This window comes from Malus domestica, chromosome 10, assembly GCF_042453785.1.
Source record: "Malus domestica chromosome 10, GDT2T_hap1".
NCBI classification, from domain to species: Eukaryota; Viridiplantae; Streptophyta; class Magnoliopsida; order Rosales; family Rosaceae; genus Malus; species Malus domestica.
Window position 1 is genome coordinate 4,260,512 of NC_091670.1, and position 18,480 is coordinate 4,278,991.

Here is an 18,480-nt window from a genome sequence, read left to right on the forward strand (position 1 = left end):
TTGCGTTGGGGTTGGGGCGGGAGAGGTTGAGATGACAGAGCTCTTTCGCGTGACGGAACTGATGTCCACGGGTTCAATGTGCAGTGGGAATGGGATTATCGGGGAGGTCTATAATTTTGTCAAAAGATGTGAAGATGCGCTCATGATCCTATTGGTACATCAGCTTTTTCTCATTGGAAGGCATTGTCGAGGAGCTTCGGTTTCTGCCTTTGCCTTTCGTTTTGTAAATTTTGGATGGCATTCTTTCTGGGAGAGCATCATTGGAAGGCATTGTCGAGGAGCTTCGGTTTCTGCCTTTGCCTTTCGTTTTGTAAATTTTGTAAGGCATTCTTTCTCGGAGAGCAATTAGGGGGCGTTTGTTTGCCCTCACTAAGTGGGACTGGACTGAACTGGACTAGCTGTTAGTCCAATACCGTGTTTGTTCCATGCTGGGAATAACATTAATGAGACTAAAGGGGACTCGTATGGACAAAACCCTTCACTAAGAGGTCTTAGTGAAACCCCCCAATAACCATGGAACTAGCTGAGACTATCCCCTCTTTCTCGTCCTCGTCATGCTCAACGACCACTCCCGACAGACTCCTCATCATCTCCTGTCACCTAGATCTATCATTAACTTTCTGACTTTCTTTCAGATCCATTTCACAACCAACTTTCATATAAAATATACCAAATTGAAGCTGGGAGTGACAAGATTATGATTCTACCTGAATCGAGGCCAAAAGGTGGTCGAATGTGGCCGGAAAATGCCCTGGAGGTCTCGGCCTGTTTGGGCTTCTTCGAATCCATGACAGATTCGAGCATGCAAAGCTAAGATCTTGGTCCACGGATGGTGAGGAATTTTTTGGCGGTGCTAACTTCATCCAATTCAACGAGGATTGGCCGGAAAACACGTTGGGAAAAATGGAGCCGTGAGGTTCCGTTCGAACAACACATAGCTAGAGAGGGAGGGAGGACAGAGAAATAGAGACTGGAATCGATAAGGAGTTTGATCGGGAATGAGAGAGAGACAGGAATCGAGAGGCTGGGAGGAAAAAAAAAGGGAAAGGGTGGGACGAAGAACTGAGATAAGAGGGAGAGAGTGGGATGGAAATGGTAGGAAAAGATGGAGAAAAAGATAAGATCATAACAAAAATATTAATAATTTATATATTAAATAATATAATATTTGAATTTGTTATTATCCAGCTTTTTAGTCCAATATTGCACCAAACGCTTCGCTAAGTTAGTCCAGCTTAGTATAGTCTAAGCCAGTCCAACTTAGTCCTTAAAGCTAGTTCAGTCCGAGATAGTCCGGCGCAACAAACGCCCCCTTAGTTTACTCTTCACCTTTTCTTCTTGATGGAGAACGCTACGCTGCAATTGTTGTATTTATAGAAGAGTTTTTGTGGGCAGGCTTGGCCTTTTTGAAAATTGGCTTCTCATGAGGTCCTTTATAAAAAAAATCAATATAAAATGTTGACGTGATTTAACCGTAACTATTCAAGTAGGAGATGAAGGAAGATGAGAGAGATTAGGAGAGGAGAGAATCATTTTCCGATTCACATAATGACATCCCCTGTTGTATTTAATGTTCAACATACAAGGGTTAAATGTTGGCAAAAACGCTATGGTCTTATCAGTTAAGCTCGCTCTAATACATGTGGTGTCCTCTATGAAACTGGTGAAAATTGGTTACCACAATCACCTGACCCTAATCTCTCAACTATTTACACAACCTCATTCCCTCGCTTAACTTGCAACCATTAACACATAGTAGATGTTCAATTTTCAAGGAAAATAATGAAATTTGAATCAAACAAACTAAATTGTATAAGAATGATTAGTCTTACCAAATTAGGTTTTAATTTTTATGCCTTTAACATTTCAGAAATTGATGTATAAATTGTCACCAAAAAATTTGGTGTATCAGGTGGCACCTACAAAATTAATTAGCCAAACACACACAACTAGTAATTGCAAAGCATAAATAAACTAAAATTCGTGTTCCACTTATCTCTCTCTCTCTCCAAATCTGAGGGACTCGACTGGGTTGCTAAAACACAGAAACCAATCCCATAATCGTATTAAACTTCAAGCATCCAAACGAATACGCATCGCTCTCCCCAATCAAAATCCCAACTTTCTTTTCCATTGCAATTCCACAAGTACGTTTCTTGTTTCTGAACTGCTCGCTTACTTTTCCATGGCTTTTTTTTTTAATTTTTTTTTTCTGCTACTGTGTTTCTGTGATCGATGGCTTTTGCGACCAGATCTGCTGAATTGGGCTCAGTTTTTTTCTTGGGATTTCTGGGATCTGATTGGGGGTTAGATCTGTCTCGGAATTTGATTGTTTTTTGTGTGTTTGATCTGGAATGTCAGTGGGTCTGTATGTGGTTGGTTAGAAATTTTGTTGTGGATTTGAATCAATGTGAGTTCTTTTTGTGCATTTGTGTTTTTGAAAAATGGGGCTTTACCCAAAAGAATTGGTGCAGTGCTGTTATGGAAAGTCCTGGTAATTCCTTAGTTCAGTGAATTGTGAGTCAAAATGGTTTTCAGTTTCTTTCTCTTCCCCTCTCTCTCCCACTGAATTGTTGCACTAGCTGATAAGGAAATGAGGAAAATGTTAATGCACTAGATGATTTGACTGTATTTTCGAAACCGGGCACGAAAAGCAGCAGCACCCATCTCTGTTTTTCCTTTGAATTACTTAACTGCTCAGTCAGTTTTCACTCAAGGAGATGTAGGCAATATCTGATCGAATTACTGACTCCTTATCTTTGTGATCAGATTTTTTGTCTTTTTGCAAGGTGGACAGTGTTATTTTATTAGTTTGGAGCTTTTATACAAGAATGATTGTGATTTGAAGTTATAGTTGTTTTATGAAATTCATATGTATAACGGAATATATTGTTTATTTTTTAATTATTTTTTTAAAGAATCATGGCATCAATGTGTTGAATCATACTTGAGGTTTAAACAGTCTTAATTTATTGCGGAATTTCAGTTTTCATATTTGTTTCAGTTTTCTCTTTTTAAAGTTTTTGGTTCCGAAAGCAGGTGAAACTGTCCGGCTTCATATGGATGTATATGGATGCCTTTCTGGAGGCTGAGAGGTAAAGACTCTACAGTGGCTGGTTGAACGGAGGAGATAACAAAATGGCTCCCACTAGCAAAGCTGATAAGAAGGCGGCAGATGCAGCCGCATGGATGTTCAATGTCGTAACTTCTGTTGGGATCATAATTGTCAATAAAGCTCTAATGGCTACATACGGCTTCAGTTTTGGTAAATTATTCTTCTTTCTTTTTAATGATTGATTTGATTTGAGTCGAGTTGTTTCTGATATGAGTTCAGGTTTTGGACCCCTATATCGTTTAAAAAAGTAAAGCTTAGGATTAAAGTAAGACCTTTCTTGCATTTCTTCGGCAAACTTTATTAAATTTGTTTTTTTTTTTCCATTGGTATGGATTTAGAAATCTTCTATAACCTTAAAATTTCATTATCAATTGGTTGTTCTTCTGTTTACTTGTTTATCGGAGATATGAATCTAGAAAATTTATATAGCCATAACCATGCTATTTATAACTTGTATTTATACACTTCTAAATTGAAACAATTTTCAGCTACAACATTAACCGGATTGCATTTTGCTACGACAACTTTGATGACGGTTGTTCTAAGGTGGCTGGGATACATTCAACCCTCGCATCTACCTGTCTCTGAGCTTCTAAAATTTATGGTCTTTGCTAACTTCTCTATTGTTGGAATGAACGTGAGTCTAATGTGGAACTCAGTGGGATTTTATCAGGTATAGCCAGGGTTTTATGCACTTTGGGTTTAGCTACTGAATAGTGCAATATATTTGGGAGTTACATTTTCTCTAATATAAATGATATAATTGACAGATAGCAAAGCTGAGTATGATCCCCGTGTCATGTTTACTGGAAGTTGTTCTTGATAAGATTCGTTACTCAAGAGACACAAAGTTGAGCATAGGAATTGTTCTCTTGGGAGTTGGTGTTTGCACTGTCACTGATGTGAGTGTCAATGCCAAGGGCTTCATTGCTGCCTTTATAGCTGTATGGAGCACTGCGCTACAACAATATGTAAGTTATCCATTCCTGGGCACATTGAGAGAGAGAGAGAGAGAGAGAGAGTTTAAATCCTCATCAATGGGTCTCCCCAAGCTGCAATTTTGTCAAGCTCTTAAATTTTCATATTGGCTTATCTAAAAGTTAAGTCAAATCTTTAATTGCAGTACGTGCACTTTCTTCAACGGAAATATTCACTTGGTTCTTTCAGTCTGTTGGGACATACTGCTCCGGCCCAGGCTGGATCTCTTCTGTTACTCGGTCCCTTCCTTGACTATTGGTTGACAAACAAGAGAGTTGATGCCTATGACTATAACTATGGATCTCTGGTAAGTATCATTTACACCAGTATGAACAGGATAGGTCCTTTTATAAAACGACGTCATTGTTATGCTAATGATTCACTCATGTTAATGATTTTAATAATTGGTTAGCGCATTATTATCTATTTTTACAGCTGAAATTGAGCATCAAGCTATACATTGGCATTAGTAGTGTTTCCCTGTTTTCTTCTGTACCTCAGTCATGCTCAGAATATGTGAATTTGTGACATGAAGCTTGAAAAAATTTTAGCGTATGATATTGTTAATATAGAGCTTTGCTACTTTAATCAGTACAATATCAAAGTGATTAACTTCTTCATTTGTCTTCAAGTTTTATGATATTTTGATTTTACGGAAATGTCATTCAAATTCTCTCTGAACCCTTGTGTCTGCAGATGTTTATAATTCTCTCATGCACAATCGCGGTAGGCACCAATCTCAGCCAGTTCATCTGTATTGGAAGATTTACCGCTGTCTCCTTCCAAGTACTGGGGCATATGAAAACAATTCTTGTTTTGATCATGGGGTTCTTTTTCTTTGGAAAGGAGGGTCTGAATCTGCATGTTGTTTTGGGAATGATCATAGCTGTGGTTGGGATGATTTGGTATGGAAATGCCTCGTCTAAGCCCGGTGGAAAGGAGCGTCGGAGCCACTCTCTTCCTACAAGCAGGCAACAAAAACACGGTGGTTTTCCTGAATCTACTGAACATGACGGAAAAGTTTAAATTCGTTCAGTTTAAGTAGAAATGGCTGATATCAGGAAATTCTTAAATGATTTGAGGTTACAAACCTAAAATTTTCTGATTATTTAGCCTCCGAATTTCGATTTCTTGTCCTGCTATTCAGTCCCTTTGGGGGAATGGATACATCAAAGATAGGGAAAACTCTTTATACCAATTTCAATTTTTTTTGTTTACATCATCATAATCGTAGTAATTATTTTTGTGTTTTTTTTGAGCTCTTGTATTTTTCAGCTTTCTTTTGAATCAGAAGTTACCTTGAGAGCGTATCGGATTTTTGTTTAATTCTTTACTATGTCATTAACTGTAACTTTTCACACTATCAGTGGTTGCCTTACGGACGTGCTTAAGAGCTTATCGGAAGTAGCCTGTAATTATTATTAAGGGCGGAGCACCGGCTACTTCTTGTGGCAGCGGCTTTAAAAAGCAGCGTCCGGGCTGCTTCTGAAATCCCTTTCCACACCGTAACCCCTAACGCAGCTTAAATGGCCAGAGGGAAGTAGCCTTTCCACCCCGTAAAACCTAACTTGGCTTAATGGCCACCGGAAAGCAACTTCCGATCAGCTCTTTTCAACGATGGTAAGCTCTCAAGGGAACCAACATTGAAAAATACACTTCCACAGAATAATAATCCAATTATTTTCGGAACTGGCATTAATTAAGAGCATTCAGGGTTTAGGAGCGTGCGAGGTCTTGTCTGTTCAAATCCTCCTCCCGTAGTTTAGACAAGTTAGTGTAGATTATCCTATCATTCAACTCGCCCGACACTCGAAATTAAAACTTTTAACATGAAGACTTGGACAACAATTAAACACAGGATAGGGCTCAAATCTCTTTCCATAAGGGATCATAACGTCTCTTCGGAAAAGAAAATTTTGACAATATATCCACCTTTATATCCACAAGAACAAAATGAATATCTACTTACCTGCAAACTCATCTCTTTCAAGGCAACAAAGATGCAAGTATCTACTGTGTGAGTCTCACGTGAAAAAAAATTATACACCGGAAGAAGATAATCGATGTCACAAGGAAATACTACAACCCAATTCCTTTGCGGCAGTATCAAGAAATTTAATCTGCATTCCAGTCGCAAGTCGGCTATGAGCTTCCCATGTCAAGCACTTTTCTATGTCACCTTGCCAGTCAATGACATCTAAGTTAAAATACTTATAGGACGGACCATGGATACCATCTATCTCCACCGGATTAGGGTTAGGTCTAATTGAACTGGCTTGCAAGATATCGCGAAGAACTGATGTGCTCAGAGCACGCACATGTGCACTGGGATGAGAAAGGCATCGGATGGTGGCTGGCAGACGACACTGCATTCATTGGAGCAGATTTATCACATAACTTGCCGTTTCTCTTAAACACTAAAATGAAATAAAGCACTTCCTTCTTTCTTTCTGAAATGTCCTAGGGTCGTATCAGCGATTGTATCAATTAATTATGGCTATTTACCTTTAGCAGGTTTGAAAGGCCATCTGCGACTGCTAGCCCAGATTCTCCCCACTCTAGCATAGGCTGAATTGCTCTAGCTGTTGCTTCCAGTAGCTGCCAATTTATCCACAGATTGATGCATTAACACATTGAAGGTCAACGAAATTGAAAATTTATATTTATATGTACTCACGCTATGCTATACGAAAAAACATTTGTAAGGTAGCATCAGAGATATAATTGTAAATGAGGATAAAAAATGGTTGAGTAACAATATTAGGAAAGATGAAATAATGAATGACGATAGTGATATTAGAGGGGGAAAAAGGTGATTCAAATTAACCCCAAGTAAAGCTTAAGTGTAAAAGAATAAAAATAAAGATGATCCAGTAATGTGCCATATCTACGTGGTACAAAAAAGTGATTTGATTCTAGCATGAAGCCCAAAGATTTGAGGGCTGCCCAACATTGAAACGGATAGAAATGGGCAAAGACATAATTATCAACGATGAAAATGAGATTAGATGGGAGCAAAAGGTGAAAGAAATTCACTTGCCAACCCTGATTTCTTTGGATATAGATTCACCAAGTTTAGATTATAAATTTGTTTCTATTTTAATGTTTTGAGCCTTCGGCAATCTTATGTGTATTACTTATTACGAATATACAATTCAAAAAGCTTATATGAAATAGGGACACTAGTTGAGGATGGTTTATGTTTTGAAATGGAAGTATGGCAGATCAAAAAGGGACTGCCTGGTGGTGAAATCCACCTTCAGTCCAGACATAGAAGGTCGACGGTGTTCATACAGTTGCTAAAAAGAGAAAAAGATACTAATATTCATGTCTCAGCTTAGTTAACAAAAGTCATAGGCCACAAACATTAACGTAGTCGTGTGTTTACCTCCAGTTGGGGCAAGGTGCAAGCTTCTCCATCAACAAGCATCCCATCGGTGGCACGCAAAAGTAGATCTGAGGCACTTGACAAAATTACCAATGACTCCGGGCTATCATGAATTCTCATTAACTCCACAATCAATTTCACAATTCGCTGGTTGATTCTCCACATCTTCTGACCTTGATCATCATCTTTGGCAATCCAAGGTTGCAGTTCCCTCTCCGCCTGACATGAGTACAAGGTCATGAAACCAACTAAACCAATGATGCAATTTAATAACGCTAAAATAACAAAGCCAATTTTTTGGGCACCATCCAAGAAACAACTCTTCCAAAATCAGGTATTGAAAACGAATTAAGAAACAATACTTTTGGATTTGTTACTTTGCAATAAAAGATCTAGTTTTTCAGTATATATCAATGAAGGCCTACATGGTATACAACAACAACAACAAAGCCTTTTCCTGGTATCGCCTGAAAAAATAAATAACTAAAAAATCATGTAGTGTTCAAGCGAGACAAAATTCAGACCTGAAGAACAACTGCTGTGGCTGCTTTTTTTGGTGTTGCTGAGACAACATTGCATAATGCATCAACAACCTAAAGATTTAAAAATGACTTGTCAAACATTATACATAATGGAAAAAGGGGCAACAATATCTCAAATAAAGTGCAGTGCAAATGTATCCAATGAAATCACTGATCCAGAGCAGCATATAGAAACACAAAACCTGCTAATAAATTAATAATATTGGAAAAGACTGCCATGACAAGTCATGCAAAGTGACACAAGAAATATAATATTACCTGCCGCCATCCTTGTTGAGCAGAAGTACTTTCTGCAGAAGGTTGGGTTTCAGGAGCTGCAATTAACTTGTACCACAACAGTGAGACAACTGAGAAACACAGCTCTTGTTTCTCTGTGAGTACGGATCTAAGAAGAACCTGTGCACTGCAACTAAATCCTATATGCCTGTCCTTAGTAAGAAAGTTGGCCAAATCCGAAGCATCTAATGGGAAACTTGCAACACCTTTACCAATAGTATTTCCGGACCCCTCATTTGAACATGATGCAATATCAGATTTGCGTTTAGATTCTGAATGTGAAGAATCCTCACATTGCAAGGCAGATGGCTGACCTACATTAGAGCATCTACTGTTTCCACCTTGACTGAGTTTTCTGCCTTCAAAACACACGAAGGAATCCCTCCAAATTGGAACTTGCATTAAGTGTGCTTCCAATGGTTCAGCCTTGTTAACTATAGATGCAACAGCCTTGCTGTGGAAATCAATAAGGTTGTATAGTGATGCTGCCCTGGAGGAAATTTCACTGTCCCACTTACAGCGCATCAAGACAGACAGCGCATGCATGCAAGCTTTCGACCATCTAAATAACTCAGAAACATGAGCGGCAACCATAGCTGCTGCAACTATCTCATTTGAACTGTAACTCCATGAAGTGCCAATAGTAGATGGCTTCAGCAAAAAAAGTGCCTCCAAGATCGATAATATTCTGCGTGTGTGACAAACTGCTGAGTCTACACTACTTTGAAACTCATTAGTGCATACATTTACTTTGGCAGGCTTCGCTACATTTTTTCCATTTTTAGAGTGAGCATGATTAGTCCCCTTTGAAATCAAAGGGAACAACTGAAGCTCACATGCAAGAGCACAAACAGCAGCCAGAACATAAGAATCAAATGCTGCTACTGGCCCTTGTTTTTTGGTCTTTTTAGTTCTGTCTCTCTGCTTATCAGACATCTTTTCTGATTCTTCAATGCTCTCATCTGGTGGGAAACTTTCATCAACTCTTGCTTTCTTGCTACCATTTGACTGTGCTTCATGACTGACACATACGGTTAACACAACAAAAAGTAAACGTGAAGCAAGCTCTACTGAGGCACAGGATTCTAAGAATAGTGAATGAACCATTGTACGCAGCTCTGCCACAGCCAGGTTTTTTGAGGCCGACCCCAAGCCAAAAAGGTACCTTGTTTTCCGGTTTTGCTCTCTAGAGGACTCAGACGGAAATGTTCTCTGAAGAATCGCTTCAACAGTGGCAACAAATATCTTCATAAGACATGCCTCAGAAGGACTTCCACGAGGAAGATACTCCAAGACCTTAAGGAGGGGTATATACAGATTCCACGATAAAATTGGAGGTTGTAATGGAGTGGCAACAATAATCTCAGGAAGGTCAACTGCAGAGGAACTTAAAGGAATGAGGCCATAGGCAGCTTCCCATATGGTACAAATTCGCCATTCAACATCAGGCCCATGGGCACAAAGCATAGAAGCAATCCCTTGGGCAGTAGCTTCAATTGTTGCTTCCGCCGCAGGAAGTTCAATCTGATCAATAGTTTTTTTTTAGGTAGTATTTAGGTTCAATTAGTACTTATTCGTGGACAAAAACTTATGATTAAACAGTGCCAAAAAAAAAAAGAAATGAGATCAAAGTGCATTTTAGCAGCTGAAGCATAAAAACCTAAAATACTAAAAGTTATTAACGGGTACCTGTTTCTTGTAGCTTGAGATGTAACCACCCAAGGGCTCATGCTGAACTTCAACTCCATCAACTTGTCTTAGTGGAGGGAAAAGCAATGCAGGCTGTGAGAGTATTCGGAAAAGTAAAGCTGCTGCAGCATCAGCTGCTATACCTGCTCTCATGGACATTGCAGTCCCAATTGCCCGCAAGAAATGCAAATGCATCCAGTTCCTAGGAAGCTACATGAACAAAAGAAAAAAAATAAGAGCACCATTAAAGTGCTGCATCAATCAGTTTTCAGAGACGCTACAAATCAAATATTTTCCACTAAAGGAGCACGAGAGAGGGATGGCTTATGGGAACTTTCAGCTTATTAGTGGACTGCTGTTCTAGAAGCGTGGATATAATTACATTTGTCTACACAACATGGCATACATTAAAAGATTAAAAATTAATTAATGTGTGCAATCAACTGTATAGGTTACACAAGTACATCTAACTGTCTCTTGAAGTATGAAAATTGATAAAGAGTACTATCAGACAATGTAGTAATGGAATGGTTTCCCCCTATTTTCTGCCTTTAAGGATCAGCATCAATCAAAATAATATGCTCTAACTTGATTAGGTTTCCGACAGTCCATACATATGATCAGAGGGCACACACTAGATCTTGCTTCTGCAGCATCAACCAATTAAAAGGAAGGATGCCCTTGGCATCATGACTTTGCAGAATGTTTCTGATGGTGATAGTCTGGGTAATTTAGATGTCAATAAGCTTGAAAAAGTTTGTTTCTTTATCAGAGCTTAAAAAAAACTGTTTTTTTTTTTTTTTTTTACACTTGCATAAAAATGACACACCAGTTGATTTAGGATAAGTCAGGCTCAATTTTCAGAATGTTGCAAGAAAGAAAAGACTATGGTATATGTATAGTGGAATGGAGATTACTTCATAGAATGTACTCAAGAAGATACCACTGAAAAAAAATTCAAATAAAATAAGCAACTACTATGATACTCCTCTCCAGCCAATGCTTAGTAGAGAGTAGATATATCTGAGATGAGAAAACCATTTTAAAAGATATTCTTGCAGATCAAACATTTACTAATCCATTCTAAAGCAGGCAATACATGAGATGCCAAAAAAAATTGTGGCCAGAAAGATGAAGTAATATATCTTCAAATCAAGCTTGATATTGATCACCAGCATAGCATCAGATTATATTAAACATTTGCAATCACTAGTGTCCAGCTTACCCTTATGCCAGATGCATAATCCTCGGCAGCACGAAGGAGTTCCACTAACTGTACAGCTGCATCAAGTGCATCAGGAGCCCAGGATGGTGGTGCTTCTAGAAGTCCAAGAAGAAGTCTTTGAGTGGCACTTGGAGTAGCAATGGCATAATACCTATTGCATGATGTAAGAAATTGATAAATATCAGGAAAACTCAGTCAGGTATACAGAATAACAAAGATTTATTTCCTTTTGTAGTGGCTCGGGAGAGGGAAGTTTGAAGATTTACCTATGAAATAAGCGTGCATATGGCTCAAGAGCTGGTAGCCCTGCCACTAGATGTTCATCCAAAGCTGTAGTTGGAGGAGGAAGAAGAAGTGCAGGGACAGCGACTGCTGTCAAAGTAGCAGTCTCATAGCGAGCAACTTCCTCGTCACAAACACTTAATATAACTCCAGCACCGTTTGCAACAGCCCACCTTGGAGTTGATGGCATGAGCTGCGGATGTTTTCCAGATCCACGAGAAGAAGCTAAGAGAGGAGAAAACAGAAAAAGAAAAAGAAAATCATTCATTGTGAATTCTATATAATATAAATAATTAAATATATAAGATTTTTAGGATATTTTTATGCTATTTTCCTTTACATTCCACCTGAATGTTATACATAAACTGCTGTACAGTCAGATTCTATGTTACATTTTAACTGATGCTTGCAGAAAAAAATTCATTTTATGCATGACGCTAAAAAATAATCGCAGCAACATTGCATTCTATACTAGTGAAGGAATTTTTAACTAACCAGTTGATGGCGGCTTGAGCTCTCCAGCAGCATATTTTCCCATAACCCCACTGCACCTGTAAAGCATACATAGGTTTTTAAATTACATGAGATTGAATAAGAAGAGAGCAAGATGAAATGATTTGCTCAACATTTGATAGCATTTAAACTTTCTTTTGAAGTTGTGAACAATGAGTAACATGAAACTGCTATTGGACTAATGAAGAATTTATCTCCAACATAAAACATATTTACATAAATAGTGGACCACAAGGAATATTCCAACCTCCTTCAGAGCTTAATCTTCTATGGGTCTACCCTTGTATCATTTACATGCACAAAAACTAAATTAAAAAAAACAATAATTAAGAATGGAATACAGAAATATAGGTTATCAAAACAGACTTCCCTCTCCTGTTGTCATATTTTTCCTTTCATTTCAGGAATCAAATAGGATGTACTCATCACTTGATATATTTGTTTTATAACAAAACTTTCCATATTTCGTGTTCATGAGTTGATATTACATTTCATCACATATGGCAGTGCAGAGAGTGCCAACAGTTGGCCGTGCTTACTAATAGTAGCAATAGCATGGTTGCCCAATACTTCACCATTATCTTGTGACATCATCGCTACACTCATTGCTCTTAATTATTTAAATCGAGTGGTGCAGGAGTTGAGTACTGCAAAGACATGTGAGAGGGATTTGCAAATCCCTCTTGCATACCTTTGTAATGCCCATGTTGTGCATTTCTAATCCCTCCTATCTAACTTCTTGTGATCCATGTCTTCCTTGGCCTAAATCCCTTGGAATTTAAAAAGTCCCTCACCCAAACATACCCTTAGTGAAAGTGACAAAAGCCCATGGTTCATGTTTGAACAGTAGATGCAATGCTAAGACAATAATAACAGAGGTTCACATGATGAACTTACTGAATGAATAAAAACATTAAATCTCATAATTGCCCTGAACCCTAATAACCCATTTCCTTTCTGTAAATTGTACTCGTCTAAAAAACTTTTATGAGACCAGTGTGAAGATTAAAGTACAGAGCTAGATCCTAAAACATTCAAATTAAAGCTACAAAATATATTTCATATTGTTGTCAGGCAGTCGTTAGTGTTGTTCTAAGTTAGAAAATCAAATTAAGAGACCTTGGAAGCTTAAGCATCCTAACTTTTCTATAACGGAGTTATCTATTTAAGATAGTCCTGGTGGGATGAGAACAACGCAGGACCATGAAATTTGCTACAAACACCCACCAAACCACAGGAAAGAAAATGATTTTGAATAGTTGACATGTTTAATATGATACTATCTCATTGGTCAATATATCATTTGGACAATAAAAAACACTTTCGGATGAACTGCTACTTAATAGTCTAACACGTACAAACAAAGCTCTGTAGTTTACTGTTTTACTTTTGATTGGAGTGGGTCCTGGTTTGCACATATGCATGTGACTTGAAATCAAAACCACAATGCTTATGACTTTCAACAAAAATAACAACAGACACTCAACCAAACTGTGCACTCACCAGCGGAAGTAATCACTTCTGATGCCAAGAGGTGCAGCAAGCAATATATCAGTAATCCAAGGAGACAAAGGCCTTATGGGTTTCTTCTCTTGTTGTACCAAAGGTATACGGCTGGATTCACCATCAACTGAGTCACTTGTTGTGGCATGGCTTCCACTACTGCTTCTTTCTGTTTCACAATTCTGTTGTTCCACCTTGTATATGGGCCGATTGTAATGAGTTAAAATTCGCAAAATCTCCCCACATGCCAAAGCCCACTGCTCAGAATACTCTTTCTGTGAAAAACGGGAAGATACAAATAAGTAAATAAATAATACTTTTGAATTTTCTGCTACATAGCAAACATTCCTGTTTTGTTAAAGAATAAGCAAGACAGAAACTTCTGTTGAAATGAAACTTAAGTGCGAGATACAGTTCATCAAGAAAGAAACAGTCTCGGTATTACATTGAACTGAAAAATGAAAATTCCAAATGGCAAGATTAATTCGATATGTTATCACCTCACTGCTTGGGCAGACTAATGATATGAACGAAGCAAACGGAGGGCTACTGCTCTTATACGCCAGGGTACCATCAATGATGCATGAAATAATTGGAAGGATAACAGCATGCCCATGCTCAGGGTGATGAAGGACAAACATAGCTGGAATATGTCCAAGTAGAAAAAGCAGTCATTACTCAACCACGAGACGACATAATATAAGCTGCAAGGTCTAATTAATCAGATAATAATTAACAAGGTAAAGTATGAATACCTAGAACATCATCAAAGAGACGCTTCACCTCTGATGGATAACGGTTGCGGATCAGCTGTCAGCAGACAATGTATTAGTACAAACATCTGATATAGACATCTGAACTATACAAGCAAGTTGAATTGCACAAAGACAATGCTCATGACATAAACTCAAAGAGCTTACCTCAGCAATATCCTCAGGAAACTGTTCTGATGTAAACTGACCAAAGTAGTCCACATACGCAGTAATTTGTGCCTACAGGAAGGAAAAAGCGAAAAGGAAAGATTTATTTCAGTTCTTGTTGTGGAGGTTTAGAGGCAGAAAATAGCAACAAAAAATAAATCTCTGTAAGAGAAAGAAATTGATCTTTTCCAATCGCTGATTAGTTTTAATTAACAATAGAAATATAAACACCCACAGATATAATATAATTATGCACAAGATTAGGAATTATATTTGCGTTCACCTTCCGTCGTAGGGCGTCCTGCGGGGGCGGCCCAAACAATGAGGAGAACTGCAGCCGATCAAACCATCTTTCAGATGTAGCAGCCATAGAAGCTTAATCTCCCAGATAACTTTAATCCAGCGCCAAAACGGCGACTTTGCAACCACAATAAAACGACACACAAGAAATTCCACAAAGCTTTCCAACCCTCTGTTCTTCACAAATCCAAGTCTGTGCCTTTCACAAAATCTTCAAAACTTTCAAATCTTGATAACTTCATGCCAAATTACTGCAATCTGATTGCTGTGAAAGCAGTGTACAACATATAAATTTACAGGAAAAAAAATAAACAAATTCCAAAATTTCCAATCATTCAGATGAACATTAAATAATTAAAATAATCAGAAAAATTAGTGAAAATAAATATACAAGACCCATGTGAGTAGCTATGAACTAGCACCTAAAAATTCAACTGATGAGCTAATTTCCTTCTCAAAATCTGGCAAATGATTGACAAATATCGAATTAATGAAAATGGGTAGCTTCAAAATCATATCTTTTTGTAATTTAAATGCAAAGACACGCACATCACAAAATTCAGAAAATCAAATAAATAACATGCCAAGAACTGTAAAAATCCGAAACTTCCCATAAAAATTTTGAAATAAAACAAATACCTGGGGCTTCTCTGAGAGCTTTTTCTTGGAAATGTTTCGGATCTTAATGCTGGAAAGTGTTCACTGTAAAATCAGCTTCGTTATTTATTTTCCTTTTATCTTTCTTTATAGTTGGAATATTTTTAAGATGCTGTAGTTTTGGTAGAGAGATATAGAGAGAGGAGAGAGAGAGAGAGGAGAGAGAGAGAGGAGATCTTTACAAGGCCTTAGGCTTGCTCTCTAGATTTGTGCATACGTGGCAATGATATTTTCCTCTCGCTAGGATGGCCGAATGGCACGTCATGTGACACATGCATGGATGTCCATCATGGACACATGACATAGACATACATACAATACATACAATACATATTATATCTCATATGACAAAAAACAAAAAATACCTCAACATCATGAAAAATATTAATATAGAAATATACGAGTGCGGATTCTCTTCAAATCCTCTTGGTAAGGAACCTGGGAATCCTCAAATCATGTATGTTCATTATATATTGTGCAGTCGTAAATCATTTTAAATATTTTTATTTAAAATTAAACATGAATAATACCTAACAAAAATTAACTGCACGATGTATGATTAACGTACATGATTTGAGGATTCAGAGGACGAAATATATTGTCCCCAAATAATAATATAGAAATGTTTGTTTTACATGTGTTCAATCGAGAATTCTTGCTATTTTTTAATGTATGAGCTATCTGACTTCTTATAACATTATCAGTACTACATGAGACAGCATCATACTTTTGGTGCCCAAGTTAAACATTACGTCAATATAAAGCTAGTGTCCCTAAAGAATGCTTCCATGAGGGTTTGAACTCATGTTGAGAGTTTCAAACATGTACTCACTTTCCACTAGACCAACTCCTTAAAATAGATTTACTACTATTTGAATAAACAGGAAGAATATTTCTATTTGGACTGAATACAAGGGAGAAGATGAAGTAAAAAATTGGTATCGAAACGAGCTACAAGAAATTTGTGTGCATTTAGTATAGAGTAATGTGTTAATTTAGTCATTGAATTATTTCTGGAGTGAAATTAAATTCCTAAACTTTTTTTTTTTTTAGAAAATCAATAACTAAATTAATTAAAATATGCCAATTACATCCTAATAGATTCAAATATATTCTATTCATTTTTTTGTCAATTTAAGTCGCGTGCATTGCATGTGATATACTTTAGAAGATTGATGTTAGTTTTTCATGAGTTTAAGGATTTAATTTTTTTTCAAAAAAAGAGTGTACAAGAATTAACTTTAGAGGGAAAATTATAACATATTCACAACCACTATGCAATGTTAAAGACTTATAGGTGAGAAAATGATGATATTACCTTCTAAAATATGTCACGTGCAAGTCATTGGTGGCTTAAGTTGACAACAAATTAGATAGAATAGCTTTGAATATAATAGTAGAGATGAAATTGTCAGCTTTTAATGAATTTAGGAACTTATTTTACCGAAAAAATAGTTTCTGGCAATACTTTTCACTCTACTAAATCAGTCTCATGACGCCCCTCTTAAGGAGGTAGGGAATAGGCGGCACTTGGTAGCGTCATTATATGCTTTGCATTTTGAGAGCTTTAGTATCACTGCTCGTCGATTCATCGAGTAAGGCCTTGGGAAATCAGAATGGCCTTTTACGGATGTGTCATGCCCCAATCCCGACATACGTCCAGGATCGACACGTGACGTCACCAAATACTCGTATATCTCACATACCCATCTCCAGGATATGGCCAATCATAACTCGAGAATCAAATTGCAAAGTAATTTTTCGTTTACCTTATAGCTGCATCTAACTTTCTCGTTAGACTACCTACGTATCCTCGATAGGGATCAAGTCATTTGTAGTTCACTTATCACAAAATCAGACGTTTATTCCACTAAGTTCAAGCAGAAAAGCATAGCATTCTTCAATCATTTATTATAACCTGTCAACATGTAATTCTTGGACTCAGGCTACATAACCAATCCCCACGAAAACATGATTTCTCTCCCATCCAACATATAAATTATTATGTCTCATCATGATATTGCAATTCACAACACACATCATATTTAAGAGCCAACGAAACACAAAACCATTCTCTAGCCGCATTAATTAATTAATTTGATCAAGTAATAACAATCATTCCCATATCTTCTAAATTCATACCTTATGAAATCATAATCATATCATAGAAAATCTCGAAGGAGTCACTCAGACGTCCAACATCTTTTCTAACTCAATTCACAAGACTCTCGAAACCATCAACACAAATATATATATATAAAACTAATGCTAGAGTGACACAGTTAGGCCAAGCCTACTTCTCCAAATAATGGGATTTTAGGCCACTTCACGAAATTCAACAACCTCGGGTTCTGGACTACTCAACGGAACTAACCAAATATGATCGCCTATAAAATGTACCAGGTACAACCAATCATCATCACCTCTAGAATGCGTATAGTCCCCCATCGCGGATATACCAAGCAAAACCATAGGCATAATCTCATCGTGTAGGCAGTGATCACCCATCGCGGATATACCAAGCATGATTACCTCTGAATACATATGGTCCCCTATCGCGGATATACCAAGTAGGACCACATCCTAGCTCTAGGTAGTGACCACCCATCGTGGATTAACCAAGCAGGGTCAAGATAACCAAGTAGGTAGTGACCCCCCAACGCAGATTAACCAAGCAAGACCATCCATGTACCACAGCTACATGGTGCAGTTAGATCAACACACAAACCACTTACCCTTATCTCATCCATTATGATTTACATTGTAATCACTTGCACTATCAACTTCTCATGACCACTATCTTATCATACAAACATAAAAGTTCTACATAAACTTTTCATAAGATTTTGGGTTCACATCGTCATAAAAACAATATTCACATCATACATATCTAACCACATTTCATAAACATTTCCAAGCTACAGTAGATTCACAATTACTAAACATAGATCGATGCTAAAAATAAAAATAACAATTCAATAGGAAGCACATTTAATCAACAAGTATAACTCAATATGGTGCCACTAATACATATATCGAGACACAACTAGGAACGACACGTCGTTGTGATTAGCCAACTAAGCTCTATCAAG

General features: G+C 37.4%; 2 protein-coding genes across 3 annotated transcripts; one reads left to right on the plus strand and one right to left on the minus strand.

The window, feature by feature from the left end:
- The first annotated feature begins 1,857 nt into the window (after positions 1 to 1,857).
- On the plus strand, positions 1,858 to 5,403 carry LOC103444683 (UDP-rhamnose/UDP-galactose transporter 6). Of its 2 annotated transcripts, none has more exons than XM_008383634.4 (6): positions 1,858 to 2,147; positions 3,040 to 3,265; positions 3,604 to 3,788; positions 3,886 to 4,086; positions 4,239 to 4,400; positions 4,790 to 5,403. In XM_008383634.4, exons 2-6 carry the CDS (start codon positions 3,139 to 3,141, stop codon positions 5,117 to 5,119), a joined length of 1,005 nt encoding a protein of 334 aa, XP_008381856.2. In that variant the 5' UTR covers positions 1,858 to 2,147; positions 3,040 to 3,138; the 3' UTR covers positions 5,120 to 5,403. The 2 variants fall into 2 exon arrangements, with proteins under 2 accessions (XP_008381856.2, XP_008381857.2); XM_008383635.4 differs by having other exon boundaries at positions 1,910 to 2,147; positions 3,021 to 3,265.
- A 550-nt stretch (positions 5,404 to 5,953) lies between these two features.
- Positions 5,954 to 15,591, minus strand: LOC103444682 (protein GIGANTEA-like). The gene is made up of 15 exons (XM_008383633.4): positions 15,371 to 15,591; positions 14,715 to 14,996; positions 14,432 to 14,503; positions 14,267 to 14,321; positions 14,012 to 14,154; positions 13,512 to 13,786; positions 11,991 to 12,046; positions 11,480 to 11,720; positions 11,214 to 11,364; positions 9,989 to 10,198; positions 8,282 to 9,823; positions 8,006 to 8,074; positions 7,482 to 7,700; positions 6,599 to 6,691; positions 5,954 to 6,459 (listed from the first exon to the last, which is right to left on the minus strand). The coding sequence occupies exons 2-15, from the start codon at positions 14,799 to 14,801 to the stop codon at positions 6,160 to 6,162; spliced, it is 3,513 nt and encodes a 1,170-aa protein (XP_008381855.2). The 5' UTR covers positions 14,802 to 14,996; positions 15,371 to 15,591; the 3' UTR covers positions 5,954 to 6,159.
- Positions 15,592 to 18,480: the final 2,889 nt, after the last annotated feature.

Coding starts and splice junctions, on each gene's coding strand:
- LOC103444682 (XM_008383633.4), bottom strand. CDS start 14,801: ATGGCTGCTACATCTGAAAGATGGTTTGATCGGCTGCAGTTCTCCTCA. Junction 11,365..11,479: donor TATGCACGCTTATTTCATAG/GTAAATCTTCAA, acceptor ATCATGCAATAG/GTATTATGCCATTGCTACTC. Junction 8,075..8,281: donor CTCAACAAGGATGGCGGCAG/GTAATATTATAT, acceptor TTAAATCTTTAG/GTTGTTGATGCATTATGCAA.
- LOC103444683 (XM_008383634.4), top strand. CDS start 3,139: ATGGCTCCCACTAGCAAAGCTGATAAGAAGGCGGCAGATGCAGCCGCA. Junction 3,266..3,603: donor TACATACGGCTTCAGTTTTG/GTAAATTATTCT, acceptor AACAATTTTCAG/CTACAACATTAACCGGATTG. Junction 3,789..3,885: donor ACTCAGTGGGATTTTATCAG/GTATAGCCAGGG, acceptor TATAATTGACAG/ATAGCAAAGCTGAGTATGAT.